This window comes from Sorex fumeus, unplaced genomic scaffold (assembly GCF_029834395.1).
Source record: "Sorex fumeus unplaced genomic scaffold, SorFum_2.1 ptg000086l, whole genome shotgun sequence".
Lineage (NCBI taxonomy): Eukaryota > Metazoa > Chordata > Mammalia > Eulipotyphla > Soricidae > Sorex > Sorex fumeus.
This window is the reverse complement of record NW_026606143.1, coordinates 18,794,478-18,814,630: the sequence shown is the minus strand read 5'-3', so window position 1 is coordinate 18,814,630 and position 20,153 is coordinate 18,794,478. Positions and strand designations below refer to the sequence as shown.

Sequence of the window (20,153 nt, the reverse complement as noted above, 5' to 3'; positions counted from 1 at the left end):
TCTTCTTTCCAGAGGCCAAAATTACTGGCCTGCAGATGCAAGGAAACAATGTATGTTTTGCTGCCTCAGTGTTCTTTTTGTAACTCCTTTTGATGACTGCATTGGCCCTTTAGAGGTACCATGATCAATAAAAGGAGATTTCCTGGCTCTCTTACCTTTGTCACAGGTCTGAGAGAACCTGGGCCCTCCATGACATAAATTTCTTTCGCATTCCTGTCTCGTCACCTCTGACTGAACAAATGTTCACGCAACATCTTTGGTCCTTGGATTCACTTTAAATAAAGAAGTTAAGTGCCCGAGAGATAATATAGCAGACAGGGTGTTTGTCTTGCATGTGATCAACCTGGGTTGAGTGCAGAGCCAAGAGTAACTTTTGAGCACTGCCAGGTGAGGCCTAAAAAAATAACTTAAATGACTTCATGTAAAATAGTCAAATACAAAATACATGATTTATACACATGTCTATAGTTAAAGTTATTAGGAAATGTATTTGTTAATTCTAATTTTAAATTAAATTTAAATTCCCATTTTTCTCTTTTGGGAGATCCACACCCAGCATTATTCAGGGGCCACTCTTGGCTCAGTGCTTAGGAGGCCATATATGTTGCCTGGGATTGAACTGAGGTTGGACGCATGCAAAGCAGAAACCCAATTCTCTGTATTATCTGCACCCCCATTTTTTTCCTAATGAGCAAAATAAGGCTTAGACAATTTAAGTAACTTGCCAAGCAAAAGCGCAAAATATAAACACAGAGTACCATGCTATTTACTGCCAAAGATAATAAACACAGTAGGAACATAGGTAATTAATGCCCAGCATTTAGTTAAAAGATTTATTTAATTGGTCTATATCAACTCCAATTTCTCTTAAATTCCACTGCTCAATAGAAAGGCTAATTAGTAAGAAAAACAAATATATCATCAGGAGAAAAAAGCTATTTATTATTTTATGGATAAACTGATCGCTTAAAAAAAATCATTGGGTACTTGATCATTGTATAACTGAAACCCAAGCACAAAAGTTTATAAGTCTATAACTGTACCTCATGGTGTTTCACTAATAAAAAATAAATAAATAAAAATTTAAAAAATCATTGTATTGTAAAGGCAGAGTTTGTTTCTCAATGTTATTTTAATCTAATCCAGGGCCTGGAATGAGCCTCTTTCTCTCAAGTCGATGCCCAGAAAACTAAACTCGCAATATATGGTTACTAAAAAAGAAATCCAATTAAATTTGTATTTATCAATAAAGGGCACCAATTAATGTTATGGAACACTGAAGAAATTTCATTTGTTCTAATTTCATCACCTGCTTTACAATCATCTAAACTTATGAACCTTTGTAAACCATATACGCACTCAGGGATTCTCCTGTCCTACTTACTGTTGGGTTTTGGGGGCACACAAAGATGTTCTCATAGGCCACACCTGGCAGCACTCTGAACCAGGTGGTAGAGGGAATGGAACCAGGGCTGACCTAGTGCCCAGCAAGCCTGTTGCCTGGTACTGTATCTCCAACCTGGTTCCCTGTATTTTGTAGATCAACTTTGCTTCTTTAACCACATCCATTTTCATCTTTCGTTTCTACTCTTCTTTCCAAGTTATCTTAAATTTGCATTGTAAGAAAGTCCTAACTATATCAAAGATAGCATCATCCTTATATATTATAGCAGTGTTTCTAAAGTGGATTATAACATCCCTAAAGAGTACTAGAATGATCCAGGGCCCACATTATGTTTGTTTCCTTAAAGAAGGTATATTTCCAGAGGGCCCTGGGTAAAAGTCTTTAACTCAAATGAGGGCAGTAGATCAGATAGGCCTAGGAAACTCAGTGTTTGAGGAAGCACAACTCTGACAGGAGAGAGAGAGACACTGTCTACATCATGCTGATTTCTTTTAGTTGTAGACAATCTCTCTCTCTCTCTCCCTTGTTTCAGCCAGAGAATTTATTTTGTTTCAGGAATTGATTCTAATTGCTCTAGTGAGAGGTAATATCTGTGGTTATGGATTACAAGTAGGGAAATCATAGAACAAGAAGAGATGGTTGAAAGTTCTCTCTGAAACATCAGGTCTTAAACAGGTGTGGCAGTATAACCAAGAGACAAAAACTTATAGAGAGTGATAGAAATAAAATCATATGCCAGTAAAAACATTAAATGCAAGGTAGGACAAAATGCTATGGAATCACTTAATGCCTAGCAGTACATCGTAGGACTAAGGTATGTCCAGTGGGTTTAAGATGGGAGATCATCACAATAGTCTTGGAAAGGATGTTTCAGAGAACAGAGATGGAATGAAAGATGAACATGAGCAAGAAAGTATTAGTGACTCTGAGAAAAAGGTTTGAAATAGGAATATAAATTAGGAAAGGGAAGGAAGACACCTTTCTTTACTTGGGCTGCCAAGAATCTGAATTCCCCATACTTGTGGGGTAAAATCCCCGTGGATTCATATGGAGGAAGTTCAGCAATGAAATCTGGAATGAGTGCTGAAGAATTGCAAGGCACTAATTAGAATTCTTCCCAGTAGCAGTGACATTCTGCACCCCATGTCTGGTGGAGGGGTCTTTTGCAATACACAAACTCTTGGTTTCTGTCCTTTCTTCAGCAAAGTTCTAAATTTTCTTTTGGCCACTGGGAGCAGGCCTTCACCCTTCTCATAGCCTATTTCTGCTTCTTTTAAACAGATTGAATTTTGTTTTCCATAATGAAGGACCCTGAGAAATCTAATCGAACTATTAAAAAGAAGCATTTGTAAACTGTGGATCGGGGAGCTGGGCTGGAGCAATAGCACAGTGGTAGGGCGTTTGCCTTACAAGCGGCCAATGTGGCTGACCCGACTTCGATTCCTCTGTCCCTCTCGGAGAGCCCGGCAAGCTACCGAGAGTATCTCGCCCGCACGGCAGAGCCTGGCAAGCTCCCCGTGACGTACTCAATATGCCAAACACAGTAACAACAAGTCTCATGATGGAGATGTTACTGGGCCCACTCGAGCAAATTGATGAACAACAAGAGGACCGTGACCATGATCGGGGAGCTGAACACATTTACATAGTGGGGGGTAGGGAGTCAAGAGAGAAGGGGTGATGATGCACTGAACGCTCATACATATTACATTTGTGGGAGAAAAGGTAACGAACAGTGGCACGGTTGCTTTGAAAGCTGAAGCCTCTGCTGAAATTGAGAAAAGAAGTGGATATTCATCATAAATAGAAAGTGGAAAATGATTAGATTAGCAGCTCACATATAGTAGTTTACAATTAAGGAAGAGATTTTAAAATATTAATTACAGTAGTGTAAAATAGAAAATACTTAATACAAACTAACCTGTTGGGGTGAGATATATTCTGGCAACTTTAGAATTGTGTTAATGGAAAATTTATGACACCTCAGAATTAGTAAAACAAAACCTGGAAAACCTATTAAGGGAATTGTGAGCATAGGCTAGACCCAATATCTAAGACCCCCACTGATTCAATTAAACCAAGGGAAGAATAAAGTGATCAGAATGTTTTTATTTCAGGACTTTGGATTTTCCCTTTTGTACAAAGGTAGTCTACTGACCTATGGCCATTATGTTCTTTAGTAGGCTGATTGTAATTTTAACAAACAACACTAGAACTTTTGGGTGTAACATAACATATGTCTCCTAAGTCTCAAAGGACAGGCTCTGAAGGTAGATGATTAGTGTACTCAGCAACATGGAAAAATGAGAAGAATGTAAAATAACAATGGATCTGTTTTAAGAAAATGGTAGATGTCCAGGTCAGTTGAGGCTGACTCAGATGGATGACATCATATTTTAAAAAACAAGTCTCTTCAAGGAAGAATGCATTTACAAGCACACAATTGAGGCATCTTTCTGGGACATAATTTGCTTTGTGTTAGAGGCCCCCTATTTACCCCCACTATGATCACTTACATTTAATTGAATACTGTAGCCATGTTTTAGACCTATTTGCATATTTTGTCTTATGTTACTAGGGTATTGCAAACATATTTAAGGGACATGTCTGATTGACAATCAAGAAGATGGGATCTTTGGAACTGGAGCCATAGTACAGCGGGCAGGGTGTTTGCCTTGCATGCAGCTGATCGGGGTTCAATTCCCAGCATCCCATATGGTCCCCCAAGTACTGCCAGGAGTAATTCCTGGGTGCAGAACCAGGAGTAACCCCTGTGCATTGCCAAGTATGACCCAAAAAACCAAAAAAGAAGATGGGATCATTGAACACGTATTTTCCTATAATATTTGCCAATTTATCCTCAGTACTTATTTTACAAATGCTTCAGATTTGTTATAGTTGAATGGTGGTAGTCTATAGCTAGGGGAAGTCTGTTACTTCCATGGATAGCACATACATCTCACCCCAGTTCATCATGTAGCACTCATCTGCTACACTTTCTGGGCCCCTGAACCCCTGCTTACCAGCAGGCTTACTGGTTAATATGTGGTTTGAGAATGGCTTTTGTTCACCAGTTAGTAACTAGTGTGAAAAAGTAACCTAGTTGAAACATACTCGGTTGACTGAAAAATTGCTGTACGGTCTCTGTCTTTAGACAAAAAAAAGTGAAATCCAATACTTCATCTGTCTTCTTTCCAATATTCACACCGAAAAATCAAAATGTTATTTTTAACCACCTTGTTTTAAATTTACACAGGCTTTTCAAACCTTTCATGCCCCATGCTGAACTAATTTGCTTTTCTCATTCCTTGTGGGTGCAATCCTGTTTGAAGACCCTGCTCTACCAAATAGCACTCTATTCTGCCAATGCCCCAAGCCAGAAATTTTCGAGGTCTTATTCATCCTGATTTCTTCCTCCTATACTCCCATATTTGAATTAATCAATTACTAGGATATTTGATGATCATTCGCTGAATGTCTGAATGTGTCACACATTCACAAGTTTTATTTTGCTCAGGCACTCACAATCTCTAATACGAAATTCTAAAAAGCTTTTCAAGTTTCTGTACCGTAAGTGGTATCCACTGTGTTTGACCCTGAGCTCCACTAGCAAAGGGGCCTATGAGGTCCTAAATCTCAATGATTTAGTAACCTTCTAGAGTCCTTCCATTCCAACCTCAGAAAACTAGTTCCTTGAAATCTACAATATCATATGATCAGCCCATCTTGACTTCTCCATTTATCACCATGCCTTATTTTGTTCCATTATACATAGAAGAAAAATCCTATTAGTCTTGCTTAGCATGAGTAGAAATACTATGTTCAATTGGGAGGATAATGCAAAGTGTAAAGTCATTCATATGTATTTACAAATTTTATTTTCTCTTCAACAGTCATTAATTTGCTGCTCACTTGAAAATGAACAAGACTTTTCCTGGAGTAATGATCCAGTGACTGAAGTTAAGAATATTGTTTTTAACAAAAAAATACTCCTATATTTAACCATCCAGAGACTAATTTTGGGGTTCTTTATAGTAAGGTAGAGCTACAACAATGAATATAAATGCAAAATCCCTCCAGAGTGTTGTGGCATTTATCGTCCATTTCCTATCTTAAATAATGACTTCCCCTTTATCTGATTGAATATCACTTCTTTTCTGCTAATGACCTTCATAAAGTCATCCAAAATATTTAACTTTGTTCTCGTAGAAACTGTAATTGTCCATCTTTGCAAGCCTGATTTATTAGCTTATTTACTAGTTAATTATAAAAAAAGAGTAACCTCTATATGGGGCCTGAGCAATAGCACAGCGGGTAGGGCTCTTGCCTTTCACACAGCTGACCCACATTCAACCCCAGGCATTCTCTACTGTTTCCCAAGCCCTGAAAACAGAGTCGGGAGTAAGCCCTAAACACAGCCAGGTATGTGCCCCCCCCCCCAACAAAAAAAGAGCATCTTGTATAAAAAGGTTGGAAACAATATCAGATAGAAATATTTTCTATTGCTTTTTAATTTTTTTAATCACACCCAGGGGTTACTCCTGGCAGCATTCACGGGACCATAAAGGATGACAGAGAATGAAACTGGCTTGGCTGCATGCAAGGCCAATGCCCTACCCACTGTACTATCGCTGCAGCCCCAGAGACATTTTCAAAAGGTAATTGTACCATTAAATTTTTTTTTTGCAAGGCAAGTATTCTACCTGCTGTACTAGCTCTCTGGACTAAGCTGAATGTTTTGTATATACTTTATTTTTTTTTAATTTTATTGAATCGCCATGAGATAGTTACAAGCTTTCATGATTGGGTGAAAATCACACAATGATCAAAGACACATCCCTCCACCAGTGCACATTCCTCACCACCAATATCCCCGGTATACCCACCCTTTCCCACCCTCCCCTGGCCTCCATGGTAGACATGATTTCCCATACTCTCTCTCTACTTTTAGGCATTATGGTTTGCAATACAGACACTGAGAGGTTATCATGCTTGGTCCTTTATCTACTTTCTGCACACATCTCCCATCACAACGGATTCCTCCAGCTGTCATTTTCTTAGTGATCCCTTCTCTATTCCAGCTGCCTTCTCCCCTTTGCTCATGAGGCAGTCTTTCAGCTATGGAGCAATCTATCTGTCCCATGTTTCTACTATCCTTAGGTGCCAGCCTCATGTTATGTTGTTTTATACTCCATGAATGAGTGCAGTCCTTCTATGTCTGTCCCTCTATTTCTGACTCATTTCACTTAGCATGATGCTCTCCATATCTATCCATTTATAAGCAAAGTTCATGACTTCATCTCTCCTGACAGCTGCATAGTATTCCATTGTGTAGGTGTACCTTAGTTTTCTTAACCAGTCTTCTGTTCTAGGGCACTTGGGTTGTTTCCAGATTTTGGCTATTGTGAACAGTGCTGTAATGAACATACAGGTACAGATGTCATTTCTACTGTGCTTTTTTGCATCCTCAGGATATATTCCCAGAAGTGGTATTGTGGGGTCATATGGAAGCTCAATTTCTAGTTTTTGAAGGTCTATTATTATTGTTTTCCAGAAAGGCTGAACTAGTGGGCATTCCCACCAAGCACAAAAATTTATAAGTCTATAAGTGTACTTCATTGTGTTTCACTAATAAAAAAAATGATAAAAAATAAATAAATAAATAAAAAAGAAACAGTGACCAATATACAGAAAGAGCTCACAGAATGGGAAAGAATATTTACCCAATACCCATCTGATAATGTATTAATATCCAGGATATACAAGACACTAGTAGAATTGTACAAAAAAAACCCCTCAAATCCCATAAAAAATGGGGAGAAGAAATGAACAGAAGTTTCCTCAAAAAAGAAATACAAATGGCCAAAAGGCACATAAAAAATGTACCATTAAATTTAAGGGGATTATTTTCTTAAAGGAGCAAACATGATACCCGCTCAGTGTCTGTATTGCAGACCAAAATGCCCAAAAGTGGAGAGAGAGTATGGGGAATATTGTCTGTCATGGAGGCAGAGGGAGGGTGGGAAAGTGGTGGTTTACTGGGGATACTGGTGGTGGGTAATGTGCACTAGTGGAGGGATGGGTGTTTGATCATTGTGTGATTATAACCCAAACATGAAAGCTTGTAACTATCTCATGGTGATTCAATAAAATTAAAAAAATATATAAAAATTTAAGGGGATGAAACCTCTAGAGGGAACTTTTCCAGGCAGACAGATAGGAGGGTGTGGTGATGGAATTTTTTTGGAAATGATGAAACTAATAATATATTGGCTAATTCTGAAGTAGCCTTAACTAAGCATGTGGACCACATTCCTTTGAGATGCAAATCCTGAGCTCTTTGGAGATGAAGAAAGGATGGCACCAGTTAGTGAAGGGTGGATCCCCTCAGGAAAGGATAAGCTTTAATAGAATCTAAAGATCTTTTGTAAATAAAAGAACAATTAAAAGTCTAAGGCTTTCCTGGTGACAATATTCAGATTGAATATTTATGCATGCAGAGAACTCCAGGCCAAGACCATTTGGAGAAATTGTATCTAATTTTCCAAAGGCTATTCTCTGCTTTTTCACTCTCTGGAGAACTTGGTATTATCCCTTGAACCTGTATCTCGTTCTTTCTCCTCACATTTATCTAAATAAAGTCTTTGAAATTAAACTATTTTGCTTTGCTAAATTGCTTTTTATAAATTATTGGTTTTAGGACCACATCCAGCAATGCTCAGGGATCACTCTTGACTCTGCTCTCAGGAATTACTCCTGAGGTGCTCTGGGGAACCATATAGGATGCCCAGAATCAATCCCTGCTTGGCCATGTGCGAGGTAAAGTGCCACACATTTTTAAAAAAATTTTTTTATTAGTGAAACACCATGAGGTACAGTTGTAGATTTACAACTTTTTTGTGCTTGGGTTTCGATTATACAATGATCAAATACCCATCCCTCCACTAGTGCCCATTTTCCACCACCATGGATAATATCCCTCCCCCCATACCCCCCACCCAATCCCACCCTGCCTCTGTGGCAGGGCAATCCCTTTTGTTCTCTCTCTCCTTTTGGGTGTGCCACACTTTTTCTACTATCTCTCCAGTACATCTTTTATTTTTGTTTAAGAAGGTACATAGTACCAGAAAGATGCCTTGGGAAACTTTCAAAAGCATCTATAGTGCACTGATACCCAACATTCAGTTTGAGAGTGGAATGTAATGGCTGGCTTTGCATACATAGCTTAGGTGGCTAGTTGAAAAATGAAGATTTCAGAGAGCGCTTCTAGCTGGATTGCATAGCCACCTTTAAATGGCATGTGTTCTTTTCTGCTTCACTGATTTTTCTCACTCTATTTTTCTCCACGAGAAGCCCATACATTCTTCTGTTGATTCCTCCATACATACTTTAATACCCACCCCAGAGATCCTTCTCCAGTCTCTCACTATTTCCCCATACATACTTCAATATCCACCCCAGAGATCCTCCTGCAGTCTTTCACAATTTCCCCAGCACCACCAAAGTTCATGGGAGGCCATGAGTAAAGTCATTTCACTTGTATATCTATAGACGGTGATGCTGTCAGCCGCCACCAATGCGACAGCATGTTTGGCTCCAGCTAGTCGGTATCACTAGAACGTGCCAAGTTTCAAAGAATAAAATGTGACATAAAAAGATTAACTATGAAGCTAATTTTTCATAGTCTTTTGATGAAGAATTATGAATGTCCTTGAAAGCTTTTCAAGAGTCATCAGCGAACAGATGGGAAGAGACTGGTTTTCCACAGACACTTGTGGAAACTAATATCCATATAATTCTCTCTGATCAATTAAAAATAGGTCTTGGGGCACTAAGAATAGCATTGGAAACATCTCATGATTATAAGCTAAATGAGGATAAAATACCCAACCTCACCGCTGATAGTGAATTCACCTAGAATATATTAGTTTTGCTATAGTAAGACTGGGGTAAACATAGGTACACAAAGAGTTTTTAAAAGGCATCTTTGAGCACCAGAGTTTTGAGCACTGAAGAACACCTAAATTATGAGCTATTAACTCCCCTCCCTGCAAAATTTACCAATTCTAACTTTCAAAACTTAAAACATTCATGGAAATGTGATAGAATTATAGAAAATTTTCAAATATGGTTTGGTTTTATACTTCTAGAAAATTTTATACAGCTATCTAGTTTTATTTAGGAAACACAAGAGGAGCAGGGTGAGAGAAGGGAGAAGGGAGGGAAGGGGAAGAAGAATAATGAGAGTGGGTGGGCAGAGAAGAAGAAAGAAGGAGACCAAGAGGGAGAGAGGACAACTATTTTAATGACCAGCTTAATTAGAATTTGAATAAAAATCCATGCTATTTAGACTGAGGAAAAGGAGTTTTTTTTTAAACTCATCCCAAGAGTACGTATTTTTCTGCTAATAATATAGGAATTAATGTGAGCAGTCACTCTCTTGCCCTTATGAAGCTTTCATTCATCCTGGAGAAAATGAAATGCATATTGGTGTGGATCATGATAGAAAGGAAAAGTATTATAGAAGTGGTACAGAAAGAAATATAGAAATAAAAAGAGCAAGTTTCTGCTTAAGTGACACTGAGGAAATAGAAATAAAATTGGATTGGGAGGATGAGTAGAATTTTGAGAGGAAAAGAAAATAAGTGGGAAGAAAATTGAGCCTAAGTAAATGGTTTATATAAGAGTTGAAGGACAGAAATCTTCAGGTTGTTTGACACAAGCAAAAAGTAGTAAAATGATGGGCAGCGTGTTTAGAGCCAGGTCAAAACAGATTCTGTGTCGAGTCCCATTCCCTTGCTATTAAGTGTGGCAAGTTAAGGAGCTAGACTTGCTAAAACAAAGGCTAACAGCTAAACTCTGAAGTATAGCCTAGAGCAGAGCTCAAACTTTTTCCACTTGCAACTCCTTCCCAAGAAATTTGTGTGTAACCCTGGGGATATAGGTGTGCATAATATCTGTACAAATCAAACTTCTGATAATAAACCACAAAGACATTGGCATTAAAACAGAGTTTTTAAAAGTTACATAACTCCATGTGGGAATCCTAAGCCAGAGTTTAATAAACTAGGTCAGAGAGACTACTGTAAGGCCAAAGCTGAGAATTCTAGAGAATTAATCTCGGATGTAAGGCACTTGCTTTACATGTGGTTGCTTTTGCTAAGTTAACCTTTGTTTCATTTTGGGCAATACCTCTGATCCCCAAGAACTATCAAGAACAGACCCTTAAATCCCAGAGGATGTTGCCCTAAAACAAAAACAAAATACAAAATGTCTAGGCACAGAAAATAATAAAGAAAAAAATTCAAAAAAAGATTGAAAATATCATTCTGGAGTCATATTTTGGGTTTCCATCCTGACAGAAATCTTTCCCAGCCATGTAACCTAGGATAGAGAATTCCAGAATTTTGTGATCCCACTGTCATCAATAGTTGTTTTCCAGAGATAGGTGAGATTTGGTAAGCATCAATATCAATCATACAGTGATCTAAATCAAATATTGTAACATCATGTATCTCTAGAACTGCAATTACTACAAATGAGTGAGGTGGAACAGACGTGTCAAACCAGAGGCGCTCTGACAGCCCCAAACAGTGCTTCTCAAACTCCAACGTGCACAAGTTCCACGAAAGTCCTGTGAAAATGCTGAGTCTGACATATTTGACTGCATTTCTCAGAAAACCCCAGCTGAAATCTGTGCTCTGCTCCAGATACCACAGCCTGATGAGCAACTTCTGTCTGTTCTTCAGTTGCAACCCATGGTTTCTTGAGAGAAGTGCGGGAACTGCCAAAGAGTCAGAACTCAGTTTCACAAAGGAGCCAGAAATCCATTCATTCAAATATATAGGAGACAGCGGGCCTCACAACTCCAGAAGTTTGGTGATTATTACAAAAAAACTACCTACGTCAAACATCGCAAGCATTCAGGTAACTGACAGCCCATGAAGACTCAGTCTCTAACTCTTAAGATGGAAGGAGGGAGAGGCAGAGTTGCAACTGGCAATGACAAGAAACCAGGATCACTGTAACACAGTGAATGGGCTGATTTGGGGCTGAGCCATATTGGGAGCAGATTGTGGATGTGTAAGAGAGTTTTTAGTGCCAGTTCACATGGCCAAGATAAGTGTGCCTCAAGTACGGCATATACTGTAAAAGAGACATTTGAACTGCATTGCAATTTTCCATTTTCATTTTGGAGGAAATAAGGTGTTATAGACATGACTCGGTTTCCTAGGAGAGTCTGAATTAGTGAAAAGCCAAAATCAAAGGGATCTTAAGAAGAAAACTGTTGTCTGGCAAGAAGTACATACAGTAACAGGAACTGCTCATGGAGATTTTCAAGAAGAGGTCCTACTAGGCCTACTTTAATGAATTAGATAAGGCTCATTTCTAATTAACAGCACCTATTTACATGCAAACAATGAGCTAAGGTCTTTAAAAAACAATTTCTTCCCTTAAGTACATTTAAGAATGTCTTCTATTAGCTTTTTTACACCATTAATTTGCTTGGCAAACTAGCATAGATTATGTACAGGTAGATTTTGGTTCAAAAAATCAGAAGCAGAGGCACTGAAATGAGTAGGAAGTTGGATCTTCCTTCAAGTAGTACAGAAAAAGCTCTCAAATATGCCTAATTTAACCTTGCTTGAACACGGAGAAACAGACAAGAGTTTATTCTTATCTGGGCTACACCTGGTGGTGCTCAGGGATCATTTTTGGCTGGGCTTGGGGAAACCATATTCAGAGTTAAGGATCAAACTTAAGCCACATGCAATGCTAATGCTTTGCCTGCTTTACTGTCTGACTTGGGGAAACAGGTTTTTGTGATAATGCCAAAGGAATCTGGAAACAGTAATGTCCCTAGGACTGCTTGCAGGAAAAGGGCCCTTAGAGAAATAGAATATAAATGTGGAAGATTCAGGGATATTTTTGGAGAAAGTTCAAATGAGCTTTCACAGGTCAAATTTGGTAAAGGTGAATATTCACATCCACTTAATAACATTGAATAAATAAGATGCCAAGTCCACACAGAAATAGAGAGAAGGAGGAGAGAGAAGCAGTTTTCCTTTTAATAACTTGAAGAAAGCTACCTCGTAAATGTAGGGTCATGTCAGACTTGGAAAATTAGGCAAGCCCAATATGTAAGTATTAAGGAAGGATTATCAATAAATACTGAAGGCATTAGATCATTTATTAATTCTAAAGGGAAAAAATGTGGCATTACTGTAATTCAAGACCTGTCACCTTAACTATGTGGTAAAATTTAGCACTGTTTACAGTAGTGTTATTTCTTCCTGCACATTTTCCGCTGTAACAGGATGCATGGAGCTCCCTATATAAAGTATTCTTGCCAAAATCCAGACTTGAATACTTCATGTCTCATCTTGACTTTAGCTAAACTGTAGATAACAACCCCATGTAACTGAATGTGAGCATTGCAAAAAAAAAATGGGTAACAAGGAAATATCTCTGAATATACCCAACCAAAAACCCATTCAAAATCTACAGCAAACTGAATCACATGCCTATGTTGCATTTCTTGAGGAAACAGCGTTTAAAAGTGAGAAAAGTTTAAGAAGCCTTGCTCTAGATCCTGAGATAGATATGAAATAATACTATGGGGGTGAAGGGTTCAGAAAAAAAACTATAGAGATGATCCCCATCCTAAAGATATTATACTGTACTTTTTAAAAAGTCAGTATCAGTTTTTTTTAAAGCAAAAAAAACTGTGATTTTTCTCAGTGAAACTGGGCAAACACTATCATTTTGTAAACAGGGACAACCTGTCTTTTGCGATAATTGATTTGACTGTTATGGATTACTACTCAGAGATTCCGCAATTTAGGGATTCTACATCCCATCACCTTGCTTCCTTCTTCCATTTAATCTTTTATCAACTGGCTTTAGTCTAAGTAAAATGCCCTTCATTATATTGTCAACAATCCACTACCCAGAGTCACCTGACTATAGACATCCCCTTGAATGATAAATCTTCTTGACGGCTCTAGAAAAAAAGGTATATGATGGTGACTTCTTACTATTAAAAGGATTAAAACCACCTTCTAGAACAATGAAGCCTGTGCAGATATGAGTACCTGACTAGAAATAGTTAAGATCACTTGTTTTTTTCCACAGAACTCTGAGACAACTTTGTGAAGTCTGAAACACCTTTTAGAATTATTTGGTTTTCAGTTTTTCTCTTAAAAACTCCTCACAAAACAATAAGAAAGTCCACACAACACCCAAAAGGAGAGAGAGAACACGGGGGATTGCCCTGCCACAGAGGCAGGGTGAGATGGGAGGGATAGGGGTGGGAGGGATATTATCCATGGTGGTGGAAAATGGGCACTGGTGGAGGGATGGGTATTTGATCATTGTATAATCGAAACCCAAGCACAAAAATTGTAAATCTACAACTGTACCTCATGGTGTTTCACTAAAAATAATAATAAATAAATAAATAAATAAATAAGAATAGAGTAAAAAAAAAAAAAAGAAAAGTCAGCAAATAAATTTCATGTAAGAGTTTAAAAAAAAAAACAACAAGAAAGTCCAAATAAAGAGTATACAGATCTCCAAAGGAAACCAACAGTGTTATTTAGTAATGTAACTATTACAAAGAAAACGTATAAAAGTATAATAAAAATAGCAATTACATGCAATAACATATTAACATTAACCATCTATGGAAGGTCTAGTATCTACAGCGTTTTTTTATCTGCTTTTGGGGTCACACACAGTGATGCACAGGGGTTACTCCTGGCTCTGCACTCAGGTATTACTCCTTGGGGTGCTCAGGGGACCATATGGGATGCTGGGAATCTAACCAGGGTCAGCCGTGTGCAAGGCAAACGCCCCATCCACTGTACTATCGCTTCAGCCCCCTACAGCAGTTTTAAAGTAGTGATTATCATGAAAAGTTATTTTAAGCTATCCATAACAATTAAAATGGTATTTAAAGTATTTGAGATTTTATGGACAATACTATTCTATTCTGTTGCCCACATTCAAAAATAGAAGAATATGCTCAGTTAGTTAGCTGATAATAAAAAGAAAAGCTAATATTGTCCACATTCAAGTTTATGATACCCCTTGATTCTATCAATATATTGCCTCCAGCAACTTTACACTTAGACTTAACCTGTAACTTCCCTGAATATTCTGTAGGTTTGCATTGCATATTATGTGTTTATAAATTGTATTTTGGTGGCCTAGTCAGCACCAAACTCATTACCATCATGCTTGACACTATAGAATTTAGATAGTTTTCTAAGCTACTAGCAGATTTTTTTTGAAGTTGTATAGATAACTGACTGTAATTTATATATTTCATTTGTTTCCATCATGGAGTGGATGGCACCTCCTGTTTAAAATTTACTGAGAATTTCCTTCTCATCTTTCTGATTGCTAATGTTTTCAAACTCCTTTTAAGAGTTTCAAAGTGGCTAGAAAGCTCCAGTATTCCTTATTATTTTGATTTGATCATATACCTTCACAATTCTAATTTAAACACATAAGAAAAATAAATTAGAAGTCAGAGATTGTACAGTGGGTAGAGAACTTGCATTGCAAGCAACAGACCCAGGTTTGGTCTCTGGCATCCTTTATGGTCCCCAAACATCACCAGGAGTAATTCCTGACTGTAGAGCCAGGAGTAAGCCATGAGAATCACTGCTGTGACCTGAGCCCTCCCAAAAAAAAAAATTATTTCAAACATTTGCATTTAAACTCCTTGCAGAATGAGAATTTTGTGGTCAACTTCTCTTTATTTTTCATCTGTGTAGTCAATATTTCTTTCTAACTTCTGCTTGAGTTGAATTAAAAGTATGTCATTGGATTACCAATAGTTTCATGATTATAGTCTTTCCATAATTGTTAGGTTAACATAGACATAATGTATTTATTTATTTTACTCGATATTTGGTATTAGTTGTTTGAAAATAGCCGTGGTCTTATTGGTCTCTCCAGCACTCATACTTTATAACATTTTACATTAAAATTCAGATGATAAAAATTCCTCAGAAAGTATGCTACAAATGGATCTCAGTGAAAATTTAAATAAGCTAACGTTTATTTTTAAAATGTAGTGTGAAGTAGACAACTTTCAAAGCTGAGTTTAAGAAAAAAATCAAGGAAGCTGAGCTTGACTTTTTAAAGCACAAAAGTGCAATATGCAATGTAGGTCAAAATGTTTAAATGGAAGAAAATTTTCTAACCAATTAGAGCCGAATCCCTAGCTGTAATTAACCTACAATTCCTATAATTTTTCACAATAGAGTCAGCATATACCATTTCTTATCAACTTAGAAACATTTAAAATTTTATAGGTCATTGTTGAAACAGGTATACTATATATTCATTTTTAAATTATAATTTTTATTTTGAAGTAAAAATAAGATAATTTTACAAAAGGAGTCAGAGAAATTTACATAAATATTAGAAAAATTTTAAATGAGAAATATATAAACAAAAATAATCATCCAATTTAATCGACTTTATTCATACAAACTATATATGTACACACCTATGTATACCATGCAATTATTTCATTTTCCTTTGTGTTTTCTTTCTTAACATCCTATTTCTGGCTGGATTAAGTCCAGCTCAGAAATAACATAGGTTTAAATTTATTTATACTATAAACCTAATAGTTATGTAAATGAGATAGTGTGTATATACTAAGCTTTCTATTTGTAAACAAAGCATATAGCTTTGCCAGGGAAGTATTTTAACTACAAAATCTGGTTCTTTTATATTATTACATAGCTTAAAATTAAAATATTTTCCAAACCGAACTTTGAAGTAAAATATGATCTTGGATGAGTATTAAGTTTTAACTTTAACAAGATATAGGATGTAAAGCATTCATTTTGTATTGGAACATTAATTATACCTAGCCCTGTAGCACTGTCCTCCCATTGTTCATCGATTTGCTTGACCAGGCCCAGTAACATTGTGAGACTTGTTACTGTTTTTGGCATATCGAATACGTCATGGATAGCTTGCCAGGTTTTGCAGTGGGGCGAGATACTCTCTGTAGCTTGCTGGGCTCTCTGAGAGGGGCGGAGGAATAGAACCTGGGCGGACGTGGTTGGCAGCGTGCAAGACAAACGCCTTACCCACTGTGCTATATCTCCAGCCCATTAATTGTACCTACTTTCTGAATAATATAATAGGAGCAAAGGGGATAGGAGGAGGTGGGCAAAACAATGGGCATAATTTGAAAAGTTTTCTAAAACACCCTAGCCAAAAAGTTTATCAGTGAGTTGTTCCACCTTTCTGAATATTAAAATCCATCTATTATGCAGATGAGAGGTAGGAAGCAAGAGCTTTGAGATAACAATTGAATTTTCATTGTTCATAACAATAGTTTTCATTTGGTAAATAGAGGCCAGGTCCTCCCTTATGAAACAGGGAACATTAGCATCAACAACACAAATAACACACAGTAACAGGAAATGCCATTCGTGAAACGCCTTCCGACTGCAACAGCATACACTGGGCTTTCTGTGCTGACAAGCACCATTCCAAGGGAAAATTAATTGATGACTGAATTCAATAACCTTTCTTAGGTTTTGCTTTCCCCTTCATATTTGAGTGTTTTCAGCCAAGTTCCCTTTTTGGGTCATGGCACCAAAAGTAGTGGAAGAAAAGGTAAACGTTACTATTATGCTTTCCTGCATTATAGTCATTCTCACAGCTATTAAAAAATCTAGAGCAGTATTTTCCACAAACTAGTTGTTTTCAATTTCCCTTACTCACCTTTAAAAAAATAATGGAAACTCACCTTGTTAACCGTGGGGATATATCAAAGATGTCCCTATTGAAACAACTGTGTGTAATCTAAAAACAAACTTGAAAATTTAAAATAAGAGGCAAACACCTCCTATTTAAGTCGTCAATGCCACCTATTTTAGTATGCAAGAAAGAGAATAGTGCATGGTGGATGGGATCCTAAATGTTAATGCTTTTCACCTGGTTATAATCCTTCTGGCAATCTTGCAGACCAGTTTAAAGGGATCTGCTACAATTTTAGAATTTTGATCTTGTCTGTCATCCTACCTCTTTTTTCTTTCTTCCAGCAGGTTGCAGATCTCCTGCCACCGTAGATTCAGGCTTGCCAATTTTTCTTTTAATATAGTGGCATCTGTTTTGGAGGACTGTTGAATAGTTTCTTCTCCAGCTGCATTTAATATTCCGATAACAGGTCGCCTCTGTCCAATGTCATTCTGGAGTTCCTGTAAGATACCCAAAAAGGGGAAACAAAGATGAAGCCCTGGTCGCTTTGAAGAGCGATTAAACAACGTGCTAACACTTGCTGTTCCTCTGCACAGAGGAAAACCTCCGCGGGAAAGTTTCATCCATGAAATTCACAGTCCCATATGCAAGGGATATACGCCAGTCAGAGGGCCACATTTTTTGTGTCAGTAAAAAAAGAGCACCCTTACGGTTCAGCTCAGGCTTTTGTTTTTGTAAAGCATGTCAGCTAGAGGATGTTATAATGTCCTACAAATCAATTAGTTGGAAATCTTCACAAGAGCAAATTCGATTTCTTGTCCCCACAAGGATGTTCCATGCTTAATAGTCTATGAAGTGTTGTAAAATTTAAACGTGAAAAAGGAAAAAAAGTATTTGGATTTCATCGGAACTGTCGATAAAAGGGGTGATAAAGAATAGAGTTCAGTGACAATATTTTAAAAATTCTCTAAAGGTATTTAACCACAAATTCATTACAACCCAAGGAAATTCGTTTCAAATTATTTCTGTCAATGTATTTTACATTAGACCCACAAAAAATATCCAAAGAATTATTTGCTTTTGGAAACAGCCTATCAAGATATTCCTAAGGGAGAGGGATGATTAAAATAAAATCCATAACCACCAGAGCATCTTCCTGCGTCATTAATAATGTCAAATATTTTTGACTTTTTGTCCTGTATGAACTGTAAGGGCATCAGAAAAAATAATTTCATTAAAATTCTGTTGTACTCAGACAGGCAGAAAAATGTAGTTGACCATGAAAAAGAAGTGGTATAATTCGCTTTATAATCTAGAATTTGTAAAGCATTAAAACAAATGATTAAAAATATGAAGTTTAAAGAAAAAAAAGAATTTAAACTAATTACCACGTTTAAACCTAGAGACATAAAAAAGACCTTATGTTACTGATAGAATATGCAAAACACTTTCCTGATAAATGTGATTTTAATTATCTCAAATTCTTATATTCCCTTGTTCCATGATCCAATACCAAGTACATGGCAGACTCCAGTACATGATTGCCAAATGAATGATTAAAAACGTATCTGCTGAGACTCGGCCAAATGTCCCTTATACTCTCATTCCACATGCACTTGTTATTTTTCTTCAAAATTTCGCAGTTATTTTTGAACATGAGAATTTGATAGAGAAACTTGAGCAATTAAAAGGCTCAATAAATTATACAAAGTGAAAGACCCATCCCCCCATACACAATACCTCCCAGTGAATAAAAAACTATATCCACTGATTGAACAATCCATAAAACATCCTGATCTCTTAAATGTGGTATGCAAAGCACCTGTTTATTCCTTGCAATTGTGTGACTTTGGCCTACTTCTTACATTTTACTCTTTAGCAATGAGTTGAGTACATTTGACAGCCTTGGCTTAGTAACAGGTACACCCATTCATGACAAACTTTGTAAATTCTTTATGCCATAAATTTCTTGATGTCAGAGATCATGTCCTATTCATAATTACTCCTCTAATCCTTAGTATATTTTCTGGTGCATGCAAGGTTTTATGGAGGGTCCATTGAGATAATGCATAAGTTTATGACTAAAAGACAACAGGTAGGAAGGAATGTCAGGATATCATTACTATTACATACTTAGAAAACCTCATGGAGACTCCAAGAAATAAGTATAATTTTCTGGAATTAATGACTATGTAAATTAGCCAAGCAGAGTGGGCATAATTGTAAATTATAATCTGTTATGGCGTATGCAGTGGGAGAAAGAAAACCAAATGTTTAGTAAATATTATATCAGAAAATGGATGATGCCAGTGAAAGGGTCTGGAGTGATAGTACAGCGGGTAGGGCATTTGCTTTGCAGGCAGCTGACCCGGGTTTGATTCCTCCGTCCCTCTTGGAGAGCCCAGCAAGCTACCAGAGTATCCCACCCACATGGCAAAGCCTGGCAAGCTCCCCGTGGTGTATTTGATATGCCAAAAACAGTAACAAGTCTCACAATGGAGACATTACTGTTGCCCGCTCAAGCAAATCAATGAACAAGGGGAGGATAGTGCTACAGTGCTAGTGAAAAGATGAATGGGAGAGGTTGTTGAAAGAAACTAGAATTGGTTGGTCCTACACACTGGAGGTCATGAGGGTGTTCAAAGGCAAGGCCATTGCCCTCCAGAAACTGATCAGGGTATATATTTGGGACCATCAGGGAGAGAGCATTTATGGAGTGGCATGACCCTGAGAGTGCATTGCATCTGAAGAGAGAGAATTTGGTTTTTTTAGTAAGGACTTTGCAAGTCACTGTACGACAATAAAATGACTCCTGTTTTAAATGCAGACTTATAACACCTGGAGCTCTGCTTTTAGAGAAGTTTGAGGCCAAGTGTATGCTACCATTAAGGAAGGAACACAGTGAAAATAGCTGAGGATACACGTTTCAGGTTTAAAAAGGGGGTTCTGATAACAAACCAGAGAAGATTATAGATGGCATGGGCTGCTATGGGAGAATGAATATGGTTGC

General features: G+C 37.3%; 1 protein-coding gene across 3 annotated transcripts in view; it reads right to left on the bottom strand.

Moving 5' to 3' along the window:
• The window catches only part of DMD (dystrophin), a 2,292,284-nt gene that overhangs the window by 928,512 nt on the left and 1,343,619 nt on the right, over positions 1-20,153 (bottom strand). For all 3 annotated transcript variants that reach the window (XM_056131284.1, XM_056131279.1, XM_056131278.1), the window contains one exon: positions 17,468-17,643. In XM_056131284.1, the coding sequence (XP_055987259.1) occupies positions 17,468-17,643 (176 nt within the window). The remainder of the gene's footprint in view (positions 1-17,467; positions 17,644-20,153) is intronic.